Below are 23,024 nucleotides of genomic sequence, written 5' to 3'. Positions count from 1 at the left end.
TGGGGATTCATTCATAAAATACTGTAACTTAATCTTGACACTATTAGTTTCTTCAGAGCTATAAAATTGCTGAGAGGAAGGAGGTTAGAACTAGAGGCAACAGCCAGGCTCACTCCTGTAATCCCAACACTTTGGGAGACCGAGGTAGGCAGATCACTTGAGGCCAGGAGTTCGAGATCAGCCTGACCAACATGGTAAAACCCCATGGGTGTGGTGGTACATGCCCTTAATCCCAGCTACTTGGGAGGCTGAGGCATGAAAATCACTTAACCTGGGAGGAGGAGGTTGCAGTGAGACAATATCTTGCTGCTGCATTCCAGCCTGGGTGACAGGACTGGAGGAAACAGAACTAGTTTAACTTAGTCTAGGCCCCAGGTAAATAAGAGATTCTAACTCATACTTCCGTCAGATTTTTTTTCAAATGAAGCAGGATACTTTGCTAAAGTACTCAGAACTTAAACCACTCATGCTACACAATTTCTTTCCATTCTTCACAGAAGGCCAGGTTCCCTCTCAAACATTTATGCAAACTATTATGACTGTCAGTGATGATTTTGTGTTGGTTATGGGAGGGCTGAATTTGGCCTAAAGCAGCTCATCTTGGAAATAATCAAGAAATTCCAATGAAGCTATCCAAAGATTTCTACAATTAGTTGCTTAGAGAGAAAGTTACATCTTAGAGTTGTGGACACCTAAATATGCTCATAGATGAATAGGAAAGGCAACAGGCAAGACCATTTATAAGAAGAACATAAAATTACCAAAATGTCCCATGGTCATAGAGAAATGGAGAAAATGTGCCTGTTTGGCTTTAGAGAGTCAGAGTAAGACAGAACAATTTTTAGAAACATTTGTAATTTACTCATTCAACAGACAGTTACCAGTCACAGGCAGAGAAACAAGGACAGAACTAGCAGATCTAAAAATATTCCTGCAAGAATGCACCTCCAAAATTCTAGAATTAGCCTTAGAAAACACAAAGGTAATTAGGTCTCATCCTTATAAATATTTTTTTATAAAGCAAATACTTTAAAGAGAGTCAAACAACCCATAACCTTCAAGAAACCCTAGCTTCTAGAGTTTTGCCTTCCTAGGTAACAATCCCTCTACCCCAAATAAAAACTGTGCCTATGTACTTAACAGACATTGCTTGATTTATCTCCATACAAAAATTAGAGAAACTTCAATAGCAACACATTGGGAAATGTAGATGTCACCACTTAGATTTGGATTTTGTTTCATTTTGTGATAGCTTTAAAAAGAATCTTTCTAAGAAGCGGCCCAAGATCAAAATTTGTTTTGTTACAAAGCCAGCTCTTGAAATGTGCTACTACTTCACACATAACATTTTAGTGATTCATCTAAACACTTAACTGAAAACATCTTAGGGCTATATCTACATGGTACCAAACCATCTGGAGGTAAAATGAAAAACCCAGTCAATGTGCTAAATTTTTAATTTAAATAAAGGAACATTTAGCTATTTAGTAATGTGTTTGAATAATAAATGACAAATATTTAGAAAAGTCATATTTTTACTTTGGAAATTATTTCTGAAATGAAGCAGATTGTGATTTGTTTGCTTTCAGTCAACATGTAATTGTTTCCAAGTTATACTAGGATGAATTCTGCACCTAGACAATTTATTTCTCTTGTTGCTTTCAAAGTACTGTCTGGTTACCTGATATACTATCATCCCCATCTTCCATGCCTTTCCCGTAACAGACCACCTCATAAAATGTCTCTTCTTTCTCCTTAAAAAATAAGACTAGTGCTACATACTTCAGCTTTTGGGAATTTCCTCCTCTATGTGATCTCTCTAAACATGGGCACTGGCTTCTAAATCCCAAATGAAGCTTTAGAAGATAAATGGGGTAACTATGGAAAAGGTATTTTCCTAAACTGTAAAATGGATATAATAAAAGTTTTATTTATCTGAAAGCCACTACCTGAGATTAAGTCACATTAGCATGTATTAGTCACCTTCTTTTACAAAACATCTCAATTCCACTTAGAATATCTGTGATCTATATAGTATAAGCTGGGACTCTTTAAAATAGCTCTCATAACCATCATATTTCCTCTGGGGAGGACTACCTGCTACCTATGGCGAATAGTCATGTAATTGATTTTACCTAACTACAGGGCATGATTGATTCCTTTTTTGATGGTTAGAGGTTTGGGGGGTAAATATTTTCTGAAGGCTGAGGTAAGTGCCATTTAATATGGTGTAGATATGTTTTCCTGATTTTTAATAATGAGACTAGCAGAGCAAATATTGCAAGGGACGTATAATAAATTTTAACACTGAATGACAAACGGAAACAAGCAGGGCTTCAATGCGAAAAGGTGGTTTGCTCTCCCAGCTGTGTGGTTCAAAAAGTCACACTCCTCTTGACATATTGAATCACCGAATGGTTCTCTGTTTTCTGCCTTGCATTGGCATTAGGTTGTCCAGCTTCTATTTTGATTGTTAATATATTTGCTGCAGCAACCATTAATAAAAGGGCATGCTAATAACAATGAAATACAGCTCCACTTGAAAAATGAGGTGCACACGGACCCTAAAGAGCCTTATATCTGTCACTATACCACAACACCGTGTTATGAGTTACTACAGATTATTAAAATAATTTAATGTAGTTATTGCACTGAAATATGTACCTTTCAGCCTGTAAGTGAAAGTAGCCTGTGCTCTAATAAAGAACAATTCTAAGAAAGCACCCCAAAGGGTTCTTGCCCAAGTCTAATTATAGGCGGTAAATTTGTTTCCTTCCAGAAAAACCAAAGAAAAACTTTTCACTGTCTTTTACCCAATACCAGTGATTAGTGCAGGTGTTCCAGAAGAAAGTAAATTCACCTTAATAGTTAGACATATAGTATGTAACTCAAGGATATTGCATATTGCCTTCAGCAATCTCTCAATTACTTATGAAAGTCAATGCCAAGCCAAAGCTCTCCCGTGTTAATGCAAGGGGCTGGTTACTGCCAGAATTCTCTTCCCACCTTGGTCCCTAGATTTCTTTGAATTCAGTATTTCATTCTCAATAATTTAAATGCATATGAGTATCTTCAGGAAGTCCTGGAGGTTTGGAAGGATTTTTTGAGGAAAGCTGTGGTGCCATGAGTTCCCAACTATATTGCGGAATGATAGAATTGTAGCATTCAGACTGTAAAGTAAAGAAAAAGGCCTAGAGATGCTATGCTCCTCTCTTCTAGGACATCTGGAGCTCTCTGTTGAAACAGGGCAAGCCTGTGTTTGAGACTAATGTGAAGCCAGGAGCTGGGCAAGGCCATCTTTTTCTTTGATACTCCTTATTTAAGAAGAGCTGCCATATAGATATCTAAATTGACAAAAACTTCTATTAGATAGAGATGATTCATATTAAAGAAAGAGCCCAGGCTCTGGAAAAGAACCCTTCAAGAATATCAGTACCTTGTTGTCTAGTGGCAAAGGTTGTCTGAAACAGAGCAAGTATTAAACAATTATCATATGAAAGTTATTCAGAAATAGTGCTACCGGACCACTTTTAAGAAAAGCATTTTTGTTTCAGGTAGTCGGGAATCTGCCTTTGTTTATGCCATCTCCTCAGCTGGAGTTGTATTTGCCATCACCAGGGCCTGTAGCCAAGGAGAAGTAAAATCCTGTTCCTGTGATCCAAAGAAGATGGGAAGCGCCAAGGACAGCAAGGGCATTTTTGATTGGGGTGGCTGCAGTGATAACATTGACTATGGGATCAAATTTGCCCGCGCATTCGTGGATGCCAAGGAAAGGAAAGGAAAGGATGCCAGAGCCCTGATGAATCTTCATAACAACAGAGCTGGCAGGAAGGTACGGAAATGCAACGGTGTTCATTTTGTAGGCTGCATGGCTTTATAAACCACTTAGGCAGAGCTTATTTTAAACTTTCCTAGAATTGATAAAATGCTGTGTAGTCACAACTTCCTACTATCTGCTAGCCATTTGCTGTTTGTTCTGAAGAATACCAACAACTAGGTTGAAATATTCCCACCCACACTCCACCTTCCTTCCTACAGCTAGTTGAAGGAGTCCACCCATTGCGTTTGGCATTGTGTTGATTCAAGTCTTTTATGGTCCCTCTGGACACTAATCATTTAAGCAGAAGATACGATCTGTGGGTTAGGATAGTGCTTCATCCTACATAGCAACGGTACATTGAATGCTTATATCTAAGGGATGTAAAGACCCAGAGCATCTTTTCTTACATGTATCATGAGAACAACTCACCAAGCATGATTCGTTGGCTTCTTCTAGATTTAGGGATGCCCTCTTTTGGAACCTGACCCAAGTCTCACTCATAAAAGCGCCACCTTGTTGTTTCTGGTGCTGGATAAGTGAGTGGACCAGGGGAAGACATGATCCCCAAAGGGTATTCTGTCCCCTTCTCCTCTAGACCTGATTAACTTCCTGGGCTCCAGTCAGTGTTCCCCCTCTAACCACCATTTGTTAAATGAGGAAACTGAGGCCCTCAAGGTACTCAAGGTCACAAGGTAGTAGAAAGGACTAGAAAGTCAGGTTTCAACACCTAGTCCAGGGGTGCTTTACCCTAGGATTAAACCATTTCAATGCCAATGTTCCGACCCATTGATGACCCATGTCTTTTGGTATGGTGGTATGACCAGAATAACTACAGAATGTAATGCTGTACTTGATACTTTTGTGTGGAAAGCATTAACTGGCTGGGTGAATCAAATATTTGTTCAGAACTATTCTAGAATAATCTAATTGCCAATAGGAAGAGATAACCATAATTTGTCTTTTATCACCACAACATAAAAATGTGTTTGATATTAATATATAAAGAAAAATCAGCATAAAATTGAACGGTCCCTGGGGGGGGCTTTAATAGGAAAAATAATAGAAAAGAATGGATGAAAACCCCTTTACTAGGCTCCTGGAGAGAACAAATCTCATTCAAAGGAAGTTGGAAGGAAAGAACTCTTGCTTAGCACATGGTATAACATGAGTGTGACCTGAACTGTTTACAAATAGTACCTTTCTTGAACTTTAAAAATCAACATTCCTAATTTTCATGAATTTATGAACTTACAGTCACTACTGCCAAGAAAATAGACTATGGTTTTGCAATCCTACAACTATTGGTAATTACCGTTTGTGCAATGATTTGGATAAAAAAATTTACACTGACCTTTGTCCTAACATTGATAGTGCATGTATAAGTTATAAAGTGTGGTGTCTTTGATAGGAGTGTGCTGCTTAATCATTCAAACAGGGTATATGGTAGATTTCTCTATTTGGAAAGATAAAAGCATATGGTCAGATATTGTATCCAAAAGAACATTGACTTATCAAAATAAATGTTAATTTCACTAAATAGGTCATTAGATATTGAATGTTTCAACTCTTCAAGACAATAGATCATACCTATTATATTTTAGGCCCTGAATAAACACAACTTTTAATGTAAATCACATGATTCTTCACCATGTAGAGGTGAACAGCTGTCAGGCCTCAGATATTCTCCTGCCTGCTCTGCAAAACTTAGGAGGCTACTTTTGATTGGAATAAAAGTGCACACGCTGACTTTTTAAAATGTGGCTTTAATTAATGGTGGGTGGGCAGACTTTTTCAAGGAGATGCATGATGTCAGTGAATATGAACTTTAATGAGAGTAAATGTATTGAGATAAACATGCGTCTCTAATTCTCTTCTTGCGGTCATTAGACCCCCAGTCTCTACTCCCCCTTCGTACTAGCAGAAGGTCTGTGGAATCCAAATGAGAACAGGCTGGGCTTGTGTTTGAAGGCAGGCCTCCTGAGCTAAGCCTCCAACTGGCTTGGCTCTAGGCTCTAGAAAGCCCCCACCTCCCAGGGCTGACGGTAACATCAGTCCACTTTGTTTCTTCTTCTCTGTGCTTTTCAGTATTTTCCAAATTGGCCAATATGAACATCTACTTTTTAAACTGGGAGAGGTAGGGGAGAGCAATAAATTTTATTTTTAAAACACCATCTATTCTGAGATTGTTCTGTTTAGCTAATGTTAAAAGTCAGAATTCATCACTGCCATTCACCACGGGCCTTAATTTTTCCCCAATATTTGAACAATTTATTTATTATAGCAGTTGGTTAGAGCACCCTCATGTGTCTCTGTACTGTAATATCATTTTAGATCCTCTGTGCTATATCATTTATTTTAATCACAGTTTCAGCAGAATTTATAATGATTTTTTTCTTCCATGTTTACTTGAATGCTCATCCTTGATTGAGTCTAGTTTTCCACCTCCAATTAGGACTATGAATAAGTACCAAAAAGATAAGCCTGTCTTGTTCAAAACAAATATTTTATCAAGAAGGAAATTCTATAACATCCTTCAGCAGCTCTGTTTAGGTCTAAAGAAGCCATGCTACAAAAACTTCCAAATTATATTTTAAGATATTTTTAGGTAAATTACATGCAAAAGGTCAACATCTGCCATTTATTTCCTTTAATGAGCTTGTAAACAAGCACTTTTTAAATTTGTCTACTCTTCCAGCCTGGGCAACATGGTGAAACTCTGTCTCTACACAAAAATACAAAAAATTAGCCAGGTGTGGTAGTGCTACTACCACAGCTATTCAGCTACTATTCCCAGCTACTCAAGAGGCTGAGGTGGGAGGATCACGTGAGCCAAGGAGGTTGAGGCTGCAGTGAGTCTTGATCGCACCACAGCATTCCAGCCTGGGTGACAGCACGAGACCCTGTCTCAAAAACACAAAACAGACAAACAAAAAAGTTAGTTCACTGTTTCTTCCAAGATGAAATAATGAAATAATCACAACTTCTTTAAACGTTCCTAAGGGAATCTGTATCAAAATAACTCATGTTTCCAATCTTACTGCCCTTCCATCACTCTGAAAGTTTCTATAAGAGTAAGAATTTCCACAAGAATAAGAGGAATTCCATGAAAATGCTTTCCCTAAAAGGTGCCTCTAACTGAAAAATAGAAAAGAACATGGGACTTCAAATCAGATGCACCTTGGTTCTAATCTTACAATATCAGTGGCTTTGCTCACTGAATTGTTTTTCTCATGTATGAAAGGGCATTTTGTGGTGCTACAGGAAGACAAGTGTAAGGCAGATAGCACAGAACCTGGCATGTAATAGATGCTTAATAAAAGTTCCTTTCCCTTCTGTGAAGTTAAGATTATTTGTAAGTCAGGTAACAGAGCTAGGCAGAAGTCCATCCACCTGGAATTATTATTTAGGATTCAATCTGATCACTCCATCTATCTATAGAATCATCTTCTATTCAGTTAACATACTTATAAAACCAGACATATAGTATTTTTCAATTTACAAAATACTGTCAAGTGTTTTATAATTTGATCTTTCCAAAACCCCTGTAGGAATAAAAAAGAGCATTCATATTTCTACTTTTCAGATGAGAAACTGGCCCTGAGAGGGATAGAGAGACTAAACCAGGGTCATAGAATCACAGAGTACTAGATCCTGGGAGTTCACATCCGCCCCTGTTCTCCCATGTGCCCTTATCTACATTTCCATATTGCCTTTCTTGAGTATTTCTGAGGAAACAAACAATATTTCTATATGTACGGGGGGAAATCTAGTAAACTACCCTTGGAAGGTAGTTTACTGATGATTTTTTTCCTTTGTGTGTGTCTTCACACATTTTCTAAAATGAATGTGTATTGGTTTTTAATGGCAAGGAAGAGTTGTTGTAAGTGCTGAAAACTGAACAGCCAGTCATTGTGAGCACACCCAAACCACCTTAACCTTTTTGGAGGATTCACAAAATTTCAACAAACGGCACTGCAACATTCAGAGCTCTGTTCTTGTATTTTGGGACTAACTTTGGTTCGACAGATCATTTATTAAGGAATTACTTTGGGAAAGGCATCCATTTTGGTGCTAAATCAGTGTGGAAAAGAATAAAACAAAGCAGCCCCTGACCATAAGAAACTAAATTTTAGTCAAGGAGACAAGTGTAATACAATTGCAAGGCAAGCAATGCTATGTGGTATAATAACATCATCAGCCACATGGCCAGTTAGCTGAGGAGATAATGGTTGTATCAAAAAAAGAACTGGGTGTTTGAGCTGGAGATAAAAGATTTCCCATGGTTGAGATAGGGAAAGCACTTTCCAGGATGAAGGGACTTCAAGACAAAGACAGATGTTGGAGCAGGAAGTGTATCATAAAGTTGAGGAATACAAGAACTCTAGGGTGGAGTTCAAGACTGAGAGTTAATGGGAACTGAGGCTGAAAATTTGAGTCCCAGCCAGATCTGGAGTCCTTTATTTATTTATTTATTATTTTTTTTGTGTGTGACAGGGTCTCACTTTGTTACCCAGGCTGCAGTGCGTGCGGTGGCGCAATCTCGGCTCACTGCAGCCTGGACCTCCTGGGCTCAAGCGATCCTCCCACCTCAGTCTCAGTAGCTGGGACTGCAGGCACATGCCACCATGCCTGACTAATTTTGGGTGTCTTTGCTTGTTTGTTTGTTTTTCGGTAGAGATGAGGTTTTGCCATGTTGCCCAGGCTGGTCTCGAACTCCTGGGCTCAAGGGATCTGCCCAAGTTGTCCTCTCAAAGGATTACAGGCCTTGAGCCACGGCACCCGGCCTGGAGAGTCTCATATACTGTGCAGAGACATTTGGATGCCACCGGGAAGACAAGAGGAAGGCATTGAACAGTGGGAAAGAAAGTTAAATACTTAAGTTTAATTTTCATGCATTTGTTAATTTCTCTAGAGTCCACTTTGATAGAGTGATAGCTATCAAAGTTCAAACCTTCTGTAATAAGTTTGAATTCATGACTTAAAAAATTAACTGGGCAAGGTGGCATGCACCTGTAATCCCAGCTACTAGGGAGACTGAGGTGGGAGGATCACTTAAGCTCAGGCATTTGAGACCAGCTTGGGCAACATAGTGAGATCCCACATCAAAAAAATAGATTTACTAGGAAAATTGTGAGAAATTTGTATTTCTTTGAATTTTATTTTTAGCCTTAAATATACATATAAGTACTGATATAGTAAGCTTCTGGGTGTTTATTAATATTAAAAAATTAGCATATGGCAACTGTGTTGATATTTACATTTTCAACATGATAGTTAATGTCATGATTGGCTACTCTACTCATTGGGAGCTCTTAGTTTAGGAGTTCTTGACTGAGGCATTATGGAGGATAAGGCCCTGGAATCAGAAAACTGGCTCTAATACTTGAGCAAAATCTTGCACAAGTTACCAAACCAGGGTTGCCATATGAAATAAAATACATACGCATATACACCAGGTGGTAAGCAAGCCTCAGGAGTAGGTACCATTATTATACACAGTTTGCATATGAGGAGACTGAGGTTTAGCAGGGTGGCCAGAATCAGCAAATAAATTGAATATATTTGCTCACTGAAATCATCTAAAATTCAAACTTGACTTGGCATCCTGTATTTTCTATGGAGAATCACAGAGGGTGAGGGGGTCCAAAATTTCTAGTTCCACTCACCATCCAAACAAGCACCACCCAAGGTGAGTGCTGCAGAGCACTAGGACCTGCCCCTGAGCATGAGCATGGCCTACTGGGCGCTGGGACAGACCAGATACTTCTAAGTTCCACCTGCAGAAAGTGCCTCCAAAGTAAACAGAAATGGATATTGTACTACATGTAAGTCAAACCTTACAAGCAAGCAAATCCAAATTCTAATAAAGACTTTTAAAAAGATGGTTTTTTTTTTTTTTTTTTTGAGACCTGTCACCCAGGCTGGAGTGTGCAGTGGTGCAATCATGACTCACTGCACAAGGCTCAAGTGATCCTCCCACCTCAGCCTCCCAAGCAGCTCAGACCACAGGCATATGTTACTGTGCTCGACTAATTTTTCTTTTTCTTTTTTTTTAATGTTTTGTAGAGACAGGGTCTTACTATGTTGCCCAGGGTGGTCTGAAACTCCTGGGCCCAAGTGATTCTCCTGCCGTAGCCTCCCAAAGTGCTAGGATTACAGGCATGAGCCACTGTGTTTGGCCGAGACTTTAAAAAATTGATCCCTTGATGCCATTTAAAATAAATAATAATAAATGAATAATGGGTGTGACCTAAGAGAACTGGGGCATGATGACAAAGAAATCCCACTCTTAGACAGTAGGGAATATCAATAGGAAAGAAAATGCCAAAGCCATACTGAACTGCAGAGCCACGTTGCTTTAACCTCCTACTCATCCTGACTCTCCCTTCAACAATCTTGAGCATCTTTATGGGGTATAAATTTCACCTAGTAGGTATTTGTTTACTTACTGGTCTCCTTAGTTCATGAAATGAAAAGCATTTTTAAAAGTTAGATCAGTTCTGCCAGCCTCACCTCTGTCTTGTTGGACCCCAAAATAATATGTGCTTGATATTAGAGATCTTTATTTATCATATGAATCAAAAACTAACCAGAAGTCAAGTCCCAAGACAGGGAATAACTCTTAACAAAATTGTTACAACTCCATGTAAAGTTCTATTATTAGTGGAAAATGTTTTTTAGACTTGCCTCATTAGTCAATAAGAATTATTAGATATATGGTTAGTCAGTGGTAATGTTCTTGAATTCCACAAATGTAAATTCCACACCTTATATTTTCTAGCTAAGCCCACCCACAGTCACTGCTTTTAAAGAATGACAGTGCTCAAGAAATCACAATGTCTTATTAAGTTAATAAATGTTTGCATAAGCAAATCAACTGCACAGTTTTTTAATAAATATTTTTTTTTCTTAGTTCCAGAGTGTGTATGTTTAAAAGGTATGAGTTGGCCCAATTTTCAGCAACTTCTATCTTAGAGACGTGGACCTGTCAAAAGGATTTAATTGTTAATAAATGTACTTGGCTTCAAGCCAGCATCTGAAAATTAAATGATATGTTTTTAATGAGAGTTTCCCTCAGGAAAACTGATATAGATCCAGAAATATATTACTGACTTTGTAGAATATACCCAACTAAAATGTGAAGTACTAACACTTCTTCAAATGCTCAAGTTTAACTAAATAATTTAGTGAAGACACAGTATATGGAGACCTAAAATAAATTCTAAATAGGATTTCTAAGACAAGTTGTTAAGCTGGCAAATATTTCACACAGCATAAAATGGACTGCCTTCTTTCTGATAGGAAGAAAATCAGCATGACATGACACAGGGTTCATAAACGTTGCAAAATGCAGGTACCTACAAGAAAAAAATTCTCATGTTCTACAAAGAAGTTTTACAAAGACACTGTAAGGGCTGCTTGGACTCAGTCTTCAGAACTGACTTAAGAAACCAAAACTTCCTTAGGAGAAGTTTGTCTTTATAACTGGCAATATAATTCCTTTTAGACTATAATTAGATACGCAAACACTAAGTGTAAAAGCTTATAGAACTCAACGAATCCAAGGAACATGAGCCCCAGAGATTGGCAAACCCTAATATGAAAAACACCAGCAGAGTGATGTCGACTTTGGTGTCAGACAGACTTGGCTTATATCCTGCCTGCCTGGGTTATCTCACTTACTGCCTGTGAGATCTAGGGCAAGCTCCTCTACTCCTGGGTGTTTCAACATCCTTATCTATAAAATGGGATAATAATAGTATATATCTTATGTGGTAGTGTGGACTAAATAAAATAGTGAATATAAAGTGCTTGGCATGGTTTGATATATGGTAAGAACTTAATGAATATGATGCCTCGGTATTATACTCCGACACAAAGTTAGAGCAGAGAAATATAAAATAGAATTGTTCTAGCCTATGCAATGCATGTATTTTCTTCTTCTGTAGCCTTTTTTTTTTTTAAACAGACTTCTGCATCTGGTATAGAATGCTAATATCTAGAAGTTTGTTTAAAAGAAAAAAAGAACTTTAAAAAATAGAAGTTTCTTAAATTTTAAAATTAGAAAATAGCCTCTGCAGGTCAAAGTCTTAAAATGCTCAAAATAAATAAAAAATGAAGGGTCACATGAAAAATCTGCTAAGATTTTAGCACTGAAACAGTTATGAACCTATTGAAGAGTTTTTGTTGAGAATTGTTATATATTAAGCTAAAAATGGTTTCTATGAAGCTAAACACCAAAAGAGTCCTGCTGTCCTTAGAAGTCATCAAAAAACTACTTTTTTAGTGTAGCCATGTCACATGAACAAGTATTTATTGACAGGATGCCACGGAGTAAAACTTAGATGGGATTAAGGCACATGGGGAGGAGTGGGGACTGATTAAAAATTGTGCTGGTCAGTTGGTGATATTGAGAACCATGGGGGCTGGGAGAATTGAGAACAGGAGCATATGAGAATGCTGAAAATGGAATCTTGACAGCGACCTGCACTAAGAATCAAAGAAGAAGGAAGTAGAACAAGAGACTTCTCAGGAAAGATTCAAGAGACAAAATAGAAACCAGGATGTGACTGTGTCATGGGCTATGGCCTTGAGGTTCTGACGGAAGCTTTCAGTATCCCACATTAGCAAGAGGCAGCAAGTCATTGTAATTGATTCTTATTCTAGTTCTTTCTCTTCCTATTGTAAAAACAGTGCTTGCACATAGTATCAAAAGCAACAGCTTGAGCAGTGCAGAAATGTATATCATAAAATGGGACCGTTTTCTCCCCTCACAGTCCTTGTCTCCTTCCAGAACATTTCAAAATGCAAACTGACTCAAGGATGTGAACGGGACATGTAATGTTTCCCCTCTTCCTCCCAAACTTCATTAAAATTGTAGTAATGGAAAAAATGGTTTAAATTGACAATAAGAAGAATAGTAAAAGAAATGAAAGAGCTTAATGAATTTATGGAAAGTGGAAAGCAAATGAATAAACTGTAGCTCATAAAGAAGGATGGAGAAGCCACAGTCTAGAAGAATAAAAGCAAATGGGGCAACTGCCAACATGGGAGGGAAGAAGCCCTGAGAATGCCCCAGATATAAATAAGCCCTGGAGAGAAACATAGGCCTGAAAGTTGGGAATAACTGAAAATTCCATCGATGGAATAGGGAACCCCAACCCCTCCCTTCTCCCCATGAGCAGGCATTTAACATCCCAGGCTTTCTGGAGTTAGAGTCCTCAGCATAAGAGCCAGTGTCCTGGGTGCAGTGGCATCTGCATGTAGTCCCAACTGTTTGGGAGGCTGAGGTAGAAGGATCACGTGAGCCCTGGAGTTCAAGGCTGTAGTGCCCTATTATGGTGCCTATGAATAGTCACTGCACTTCAGCCTGGGCAACACAGCAAGAGCTCATCTCAAAAAAATAGTCACTGTCCTGCCAACTCACCAGAAAGCAACATTTTTTTGGTCCACAAGTCCCACCTCTGTAACCAGAGTTCCTGAATGCCTTTTTACTACTTCATTCTTAAATATGAAGAGACTGTCCAAGGATTATCATATATTAGATTCAATATAGCAGCATGAAAGAAAAAGACAAAAAAAAATTGCAGGAAAATTACTCCAGAAGAAAAAGCAGTTAATTCAAGGATAAGAGAACATTTTTATAGCCTAATCAGTCTCCTCACAGAGATACATAATATTGACACCCACAAATAAGAATGGAAGGCTTGAAAAGGTAACGATCAGAGAAGAAAGAATTTGGAAGAGAAAGCCAAATAAACCTCTCAGAAAGTACATCAAAAAGCCCAAAAGATAAATGTTTATTAAGGAGGTCCATAAATGCCCCCCGCTCTTTTCCACTTGAGTTTGAAACCAACTGAAAAATGGACAAATGGATGGACTCAAAGTGGCAGTTTCGTGATTGAAGAAAATGCTGCCCTAGAGGAAGCCGGCTGGAAGCACAGTGCTCCGGAGCAGCCCAACCCTGAGCCAGGAAGACTCACCTGCCACAGGCTGGCCCTCAGAGCCCCCGCAGCAAGGGAGCCACACGCTAGATGGTAGGAGCTGATCACAACTCATTTCCACAGGCTACCAGATCCCCAAAGAGAAAGAACCCAGGCACACAAGCCCTGCTCCTTCCTCTAAACTTACCAGTTGGACGAATCACTTCTCTTCCTCTGGGGAGAAATGAGTAAGGGGCTGGAAAGAGCCAGGAGTGTTACTCTGATGGAATTTCTTCCTCAAGAAATTGGGAAGAAAGTACTGAAAACAGATGAGAGAAAACATAAGTGACATAGAGGACCAATTCCAAAATTTGGCAACCAGCTAATTAGAATGCCATTTAAAAAAAAAAATGGCCAGGCACAGTGGTTCATGCCTGTAATCGCAGCACTTTGGGAGGCCAAGACGGGTGGATCACCAGAGGTCAGGAGTTCAAGACCAGCCTCGACAACATGGTGAAACCCCGTCTCTACTAAAAATACAAAAATTAGCCGGGCATGGTGGTGGACAACTGTAATCCCAGGTACCTGGGAGGCTGAGGCAGGAGAATCGCTTGAACCTGGGAGGCAGAGTCGCGGTGAGCAGAGATCTCACCATCGCACTCCAGCCTGGCCAACAAGAATGAAACTCTGTCTCAAAAAAAAAAAAAAAAAGAAAACAAAAAACGTGGAGGAGAGGATTTAAAGGGTCTGCTGAGTGCTGAACAAGATTAATGAGGAATAATATTGTGATATTTCAGAACCCAAGAATAAGGGAATGATTCTGGGAGCTTTCATAGGGGAAAAATACAAAGTAAAATGAAAATAAGAACAAATCCATTTTCAAAGATTCCCCCACTTCCCATATCAGACTTCCCATCTGCAACATTAGAAGCCAAAAGCCTGCAGATATATACTTTCAAAGTTTTAAATCCAGAATTCTATACCCAGCCAAGCTATTAATCAAGTATGAAGGCTGACTGAAGACACATCAGACATGCAAGAATTCAGAAAATGCATCCACCTTAAAGGAGTTATTCAACACTGTACTGCAGCAAAAAGGAGGAATACATCAAAAGAGAAAACATGGCATCTAGGATACAGCATGTCCAGGCTAGCAGGGCATGAAGTTAGGTCTGAGCTGTGGAGCCAGTCCTGGTTGGCACTAAAGGACAGAAGACTGTGGCTGCCCCCAGGAAATGAGGAGAAGTGACGGCAGGTGGGACAATTGTGAGGGTGGAAAACATGAGGTGATAGCCAATGCACTTGGTAGCAAACAGAACGAGAAAACACCCAACTTCACTTTAAGAACATCCTTCATTGATACAAGGTTTGTGATCTTGGATCAGAGACAATGAACTGCAATCCTGGCACAGTTCTTGGCTGTGCAGTTAATATTATGTAGATGTTTATTGTTTTAAAATTTTAGAATCAAAATTTACTTAAGTGTAGCTACAGAACAGAGGTCCTTGACTTTAGTCACTCATTCCTTTATCATCCAAATAAAATGTCTCCAGTCCCTCCATCAGTGACTGTGCATGGGAAACTGGCCCCCCACCCCAACCAAGCTCCTTGCCCAGTGCCTCCAAAAACCCCAGGGGGAGTATCCCACCACTATAGCCTGTTGCTCTGGTGTGGCCCACTAATCCATTGATCCATTGGTACTTGGGTTGGACGCTGGCCACCACCCATCTTTCATTCCCTCCAAAGCAGCACTAGCAGAGATTGTCACTGGTGGCACATTTTCCTGGAGATTGCGATGTTTTGGAGGCATAGGGTGGGAAACAATTTCTAATTGAATAACGATTTCCCCATTATTAGAAATGTAATGTCGGCTTCTGCCGCAGGAATTCTTCACCTCTGTAACCCTCCATAGGCCCCAGACTCCCGCCACGGTGCAGGGGTTTCTCACCTTCTCCTCTGCATCCCTGGGTCTGGATGATTCTGAATCCTGACTGCATATTAGAATCAATCACCTGAGGAACCACAAGTACCTTCAAGGCCCAGGCCTCACAACCACCCTGGGCTCTGATTTACGCAGTCTCAGGAGAGGCTGGAAATGATCTCCAGGCGATTTTAATATGTAGCCAGGAGTGACACCCACTGGCCTGCCCTCTCCAGTTGCCAGGGAGAAAGCCTCAAATTCCTATTATTTTACTATGTGGAGTAGCTTCACCCTTTTTGTTTCCCCCCTCTTTCGAGACCATGAAATCCCTCAAACTGTAGCCAGATTGTAAAAGAACATCTTTTCCCCTTTTTCTGCCAGTGTACACACATATGCAGGCCTTTAAAAAGTGGATCATACCACATATATTGTTCTGCATTTTGCTCATATCACTTGACTTTCTTGCCTGCCTGTAAGACTGACCTACTTCATTGTTAAGAGACCACATAATATTCCATTATTAAGCATATACCATAATTTGCTTAGCCATTTTCCTACTGATGTCATTTGGGTTTTTCCTCATATTTTGCTGTTACTAATTATGCAATAGCTGCATGAAGATCCATGTGGGCGTGTATCCTTCCAAGCTTGTGCAGATGTTTCCAGAGTGGAATCAAAAGGTCAAGGATACGTACATTTAACATTTTTGTAGGTATTGCAAAAACACTCCTCGTTTAAATGATGGATCACTGTACTCCCCCACCAATGGTTTGTTAAAGCATCTCTTCCCCTGGACTCTAACATCAAACATTATCAGTCTTTTTACTATTTTACTATTTTTTTATTCTTAAAATTTTAAAAACGATTGACATTTTTACTATTTTTGATTGGCAAAAAAGTGTATTATTTAAGTTTGCATTTCTCCAATTACTAATGAACTCAAACACCTTTTTGTCCTTTTGTTAGTACTTTGTATTTCTTCTGTGAATTGTCTAATAAATTTTTAATGATTAGTTTGGAAGATGCAATGTAATCCCCCATTATTTCTCTCTCTACCTATTCTTCCTCCTCTGCCCCATTACAAAAGGTATGTAATATTTTATGTCAATTCTTGATTATTCGAAAGAACGGAGGGGGCCGGGCACAGTGGCTCACGCCTGTAATCCTAGCACTTTGGGAGTCCGAGGCGGATGGATCACCTGAGGACCAGCCTGACCAACATGGAGAAACCCCATGTCTACTAAAAATACAAAAAATAGCGAGGCATGGTGGCATGCACCTGTAATCCCAGCTACTCGGGAGGCTAAGGCAGGAGAATCGCTTGAACCCAGGAGGCGGAGGTTGCAGTGAGCTGAGATCGCACCATTGCACTCCAGCCTGGGTGACAAGCGCGAGACTGTCAAAAAAAAAAAAAAAAAAAAAAAAAAAAGGATGGAGGGAAATAGAATGCATAATTCAAAATCACAATGCAAATCATAATTCAAAATCACAGTGTGATTTATAGTAGAATTTTAAGTGTGTTTTTAGAAATAGCACAGATCTGAGATTCACATCTTTGTTCTACCTCTAAATAGCTGGGTGACTAGGGATTTTCCTTTCCTTACAGAGCCCTGGTTTTCATAACCATAGAATGGGAATGATAACTTACTTTGCCTGATGGTGATAATTAGATAATGTGTGTAAACCACCTGGTGTGGAGCCTGGCACACAGTGAAGCACTCACTCAATACGTGGTTGTTACTGTTACCATGTTATAACATTTGAATACTGGAGTTGTTCTAAACTAGGAATCCTCATTGTGAGTTTCTTGCCCCCATATCCTTACTCTTATCTCAGTTACTCTTGAAAACAGGCTGCCTTGGCTTACATCCCCTTCCTTCTGCCTCTCCGATTGAGTACGCTTTTGTCCACTTCAAGGTTAAGGGTTTGAATTTCAAGTCGGCAAACCCAGTACGTAGAAGAGATGAAGGTAGCCCCAAACGGCGATTGACCACTGAACGCACTGTGCGTTAACAGTGGATGCTGGAGACGTGAGCAAGCCCAATACTAGAGATGCTGTCTCAATTTCCTCCCAGGTTTATTGTCAGATAAAGCCTGTCATTAATCCACCACCAAGAAGTGACCATGGTACCTGCTGAAATACTTTCTGCTACAAGTAACAGATCCCAAAGGCACTAAAAAAAGGAGGAAAGTTTACTCACTTGGATCACAAAAAGTCAGGTGGTAGGGCAGGTCCAAAGTGGGCTCATTGAGCAGCTCAGCGGCATCCCCAGAACCCAGATCTTCACATCCGTCAAGTGTGCCTGCAGCTTGCTGCCTGTCGGCATTGCTGCCCTCAGGTTGCAGAGAGGCTGCTACGGAAACCAGCATCTAGAGACAGAGACAAGGTATTTCTCCTTATGTGCCTCTTTTATTTTATTATGTTATTTTTGAGACAAGGTCTCACTCTGTCACCCAGGCTGGAGTACAGTGATGTAATCATAGCTCACTGCAGCCTTGGACACCAGACTCAAGCGATCCTCCCACCTCAGCCTCCCGAGTAGCTGAGACCATAGGCACGTGCCACCACCTCTGGCTAGTTTATTTTGTAGAAACGGGGTCTCACTATGTTGCCCAGGCTGTTCTTGAACTCCAGGGATCAAGTGATCCTCCTGCCTCAGCCTCCCAAAGTGCTGGGATTACAGGCATAAGCCACCGTGCCCCAACCTCATGTGTCTCTTTTAAAGAGTGAAGAAACATGGCCGGGTGCAGTGGCTCACGCCTGTAATCCCAGCACTTTGGGAGGCCGAGGCAGGCAGATCACAAGGTTAAGAGATCGAGATCATCCTGGCCAACATGGTAAAACCCCGTCTCTACTAAAAATACAAAAATTAGCTGGTCGTGGTGACCCATGCCTGTAGTCCCAGCTACTCGGGAGGCTGAGGCAGGGGAATCACTTGAACCAGGGAGGCGAAGGCGGTAGTGAGTTGCCTGGCGACAGAGCAAGACACAGTCTCAAAAACAAAATAAATAAATGAAAAATAAAGAGTGAAGAAACATTTTTTTACAAGACTCCTAAGAGATTTCTCCTATCACAGGATTGGCCCAAACTGAACCAGCACATGGTCCAAGCTGGAAAAAAATTAGTGGCAAGACAGTGAAATTACTATCAGCGATTTAGATTACTCTGGGGTCAGGAGTCCTTTGGAACACAAGGCTGCCCAACACCTGAACGAAAACTGTTAGCAAGGAAGGGAGAAGGTTGCACAGATGATCCTGTCCGTCACCACCACATGTTTTTTTAAGGATTTATAACGTTATTTTTAAGATCCAATTTTCAATTAATATGCAAATTCTTCAATTAATTGTATAAAAATATCAGCTTTGAAGTTTATGATCTGGAAATTCAATATTAGAAAGGGAGGGCTGACCAGATGCATTGGCTCACACCTATAATCCCACCATTTTGGGAGGCTGAGATGCGAAGATTGCTTGAACTCAAGACTTACGGACCAGCCCCAGCAACATGGTGAGACCCCCATCTCTACAAAACTTTTAAAATGAGCTGGGCATGGTGGCATGCACCTGTAGTCCTAGCTATGCAGGAGGCTGAGGCAGGAGGATTGCTTGAGCCCAGGAGTTCAAGGCTGCGGTGAGCTACAGTCACACCACTGCACTCCAGCCTGGGCAGCAGGGTGAGATTCTGTCTCAAAACAGAAAAAAAGAAAGTAGAGGAGAAGCAGTAATAGTTCCTGTCATTGTTAAATCTAGGAGTATTACTTATGATTAAATAATCTAGATTTAGAAAGAATAAACTTGGAAGAATGAGCATTCACATTTAATTCCCAAGTACGTGGTGTGGAGTGAGTTTTGTGTGGCATGCTCCAAGATCTTAGGAGGGACAGCTCCAGGACAGGTGACAGCCACGTGGCGCAGAGTGGTAGGGCCAAGATGGCACTCCCAGGGTTGTGTCTGTGGCAGAGGCCTGCCATCCAGGCCATCCTGTGAGCCTCCTACCAAACCCTCATAATATAAAGATGGGGGTGGGGCACATGGGGCAGTGTAATTCCAAAGAGGAAGTTCATTCTAAGACATCCTTTAAAGATGCCCGGCTCCCTGTAACTGGGAGAGTCAAGCTAAGCACGTGCTTCCTGCTCGCTTCTCCATCCTTGCCCTCCAGGGCTGGCTCGTGTTGAGGGGGACAGATTTCAAATGTGCACCATCCACAATGGAGGTGGGGGTAAGGTGGGAAAAACACCTAGTGCCAAGGCCCAGCCTGGGGAGAGTGGGAGTGAATTCCTATTACGGAGCTTGGGCAAGTCACCTGCCTTCCCCATCCCTGGTTCCTCATCTATAACATGGGAAGAGCAGTAGATCAAAGTTGTTGTGAGGACCATGAGCACTAATAATCTCTTCACTTGGGTGAGCAAAGGAGAAAATGGGCCAGGGCAGGATAACGCTCACAAATTGCTTTGGGGAAAGTGCTGTTCCGCTGGCTCATGAAAACAAAGCAGAAGCTTCCCTGGAAGTTTCAGGCCCACCCGTCCCCTCTCCTCTCCACAGGCCTTGCACCCACAGAAAAGGGGTCTCCGTATTGGGAGCCAGCCGAGATGAGCCTGTCCCAGTTTCTTTGCTTCCTCTCTAAGAAGGATCAGAGCAAACCCACCCCTGTCATCTAAGCTGAATCTCCCCAAGTTACTGTCAGCCTCAGGGTCACTGACTGACTTTGCAGGACAGCCTGGCTCTGTCTTTTCCTGGCTGTGTAACTTTGGGCGAATGCTTCTACCTCTCTCAGCCTTGCTTCTCGATCATCGGCAAAATAAATACAGTAGCACAGGATTGCTGTAGTACCAATTACTATGATTGGTTTATTGAAGGATTCGGACTTAGCAGTTATTTTGTTAATCTAATTTGCATAATAGCATACATTTTTATATTATTTTATTTTAAACTGGACAGCATTAATTGGATAGTATACATGTTTCCTATAATAAAGCTCTATTTATTTAGAAAATAATTCAGTCCCTCACTCTTCAAACTGGCCACATGCCCTGTTAAATAGTGAGGTTTCTGTTATACTGTTAGCCAGTGGGGTACACAGTTAGGCGCTATCCTTCACCTCTCTACCCACTGTCCTGCCTGCTGCAGTCAGGGCAGGTGGCTAATGTGGCTAACAAGCGACAAGCAATGCTTCAACATCTCCCAGTCACTCGCCCCGGGATCCAGCATCCTGAGAGTCACTTCTGGATTACTGGGAGGCAAGGAGAGTAGTTGTAGCATGTGTCACCTGCTCGAAGCCACCTCACTGAACTTGCCCCTATCTTTTTTGGCAGGCTGTAAAGCGGTTCTTGAAACAAGAGTGCAAATGCCATGGGGTGAGCGGCTCGTGTACTCTCAGGACATGCTGGCTGGCCATGGCCGACTTCAGGAAAACGGGCGATTATCTCTGGAGGAAGTACAATGGGGCCATCCAGGTGGTCATGAACCAGGATGGTACAGGTTTCACTGTGGCTAACGAGAGGTTTAAGAAGCCAACAAAAAATGACCTCGTGTATTTTGAGAATTCTCCAGACTACTGTATCAGGGACCGAGAGGCAGGTAAGCTCAAAAGACTTTCTTCATAGCACCTAATTCTTTCAACAATTGATAATCCACAATTTAAATGAGGTTCTGTATTTTCAGCCTGCTGTCTTTGGGTTCGAAGCTCACAATCCTCACCATTCTTATTGAAACTGCACAGGGCCGGGCGCAGTGGCTCACACCTGTAATCCCGGCACTTTGGGAGGCCGAGGTGGGCAGACTGCTTGAGCTCAGGAGTTCGAGAAAAGCCTGGGCAACGTGGTGAAACCCTGAATCTACCAAAAATGCAAAAAATTAGCTGGGCATGATGGTGCGCATCTGTGGTCCCAGCTACTCAGGAGGCTGAGGTGGGAGGATCGCTTGAGTCCAGGAGACAGAAGTTGCAGTGAGCCGAGATCACACCACTGCACTCTAGCCTGGGTGACAGAGTGAACTCCATCTCAAAAAAAGAAAAAAGAAAAGAAAAGAAACTGCACAGAGAGCTCTCCTATGCAACTGGAGAAATGGGTTGACAGTGCACAGATTCTGGAGAAATTGAAACTGCACAATGTCTGGGGCAAAAAGTCAAGATACGCAGATTAGCAAAATTCCTCAGCTTGGGCAGATTTCTAGTTAGTGGACGATGTACACTAGGGAGAGCAGCCCAGCATCTTTCATGTGATCCTGAAGCTGAGAGCAGGATACATTAAATCCCACCTCTGTGACTACGGAAAATGGTCCCAGGGCTTTAAATTTAGACTCTTCTGAAATCTGCCCTACTTCCCCTTCCCTGCTCTTTTCAATATGCTTAGAAATCGCCAAAGATAAAAAGCAAGAATTTATCCCCACTCTCTTGGCTATAGGTGGGCAGTGTATAATAAAGGCTGTGTCAGAGGCCCTTCATTTATGAAAGCCACACCATTCCCTTCCAGACGGTACCTTCTCCATCCCTCAAAGAACAGCTCTGTCAGCCTCAACACCGCAGCCATCCCACCTATCTGGTTTACACATGCTTATGCTCTACCTCTCACTCCTCCTGATCAATTCTGAGCTCCAGGTTTAGCTCATTCTTTGTAAAGATTCTAGTCCAAAATAAGAATGAGTACAAATCTAAGTTCATAGGAGGTGATGGGAGTCCACAGCCCAAGTCAATTTCTAAGACTTGGTAGAAAGCAAAGGAATTCATTATCAGAAAAAAAAAAAAAATCCTCTAACTTCGAGTCTGAGTTTTGTTTTTTTTTTTTTTTTTCAAAATAATTGCAGAGGCACCAATAAAATGGTGTAGATGGCAGCCAGCTGTCAGTTAGATTGACCAAGAGGCAAAGTTACCAGGGAATGTCACAAGGAGGCCAAAGTCTTTTTTTCCCTGAGTGGTTGAATTGCCTTCATGGCTTGATGAGCTAGTTCTCTGCAGCATTTGAGCAGGTTGCTACACGCAGCCCAGGGATTAATGACAACTGAGCAGAGGACCAGATGCTGTTCCCCACTGCATTCCTGACACATTTTGGGACCTCTAACAAGTCATCCTACCTGTCAGGTCAAAGTTATAATGAAATCACCATGAAGCCTATGCTTGGATACAGGATTGTCCCAGGGGTCTGACCCCCCTCTACTGGTCACTAGCTGTTTAACCTCAGCCTCCTCACACTGAGCATGGAGATGCTGCTGTCTTGATCATTTAAGTCCTATGCATTGACTCCTGTGCGCTGGGTACTGAGCTGAGATTCTTGCACACATGGTCTTATTGTATCCTTACAGTAGGATCCTTACAGCAGCCCTATGACAATAATGCATTGAAACTTGTTACTAACCAAAAAAAAAA

The 23,024-nt window shown here is 41.1% G+C and overlaps 1 protein-coding gene across 1 annotated transcript in view; it reads left to right on the top strand.

The window, feature by feature from the left end:
- The window catches only part of WNT2 (Wnt family member 2), a 46,016-nt gene that overhangs the window by 4,385 nt on the left and 18,607 nt on the right, over positions 1-23,024 (top strand). Inside the window, 2 exon segments of the mRNA NM_001168687.1 lie at positions 3,555-3,832; positions 20,977-21,241. Coding sequence (NP_001162158.1) covers positions 3,555-3,832; positions 20,977-21,241 — 543 coding nt within the window.

Source organism: Macaca mulatta, chromosome 3 (genome assembly GCF_049350105.2).
Source record: "Macaca mulatta isolate MMU2019108-1 chromosome 3, T2T-MMU8v2.0, whole genome shotgun sequence".
NCBI classification, from domain to species: Eukaryota; Metazoa; Chordata; class Mammalia; order Primates; family Cercopithecidae; genus Macaca; species Macaca mulatta.
The sequence above is the reverse complement of the archived record's forward strand: the minus strand, read 5'-3'. Positions and strand labels throughout refer to the sequence as shown.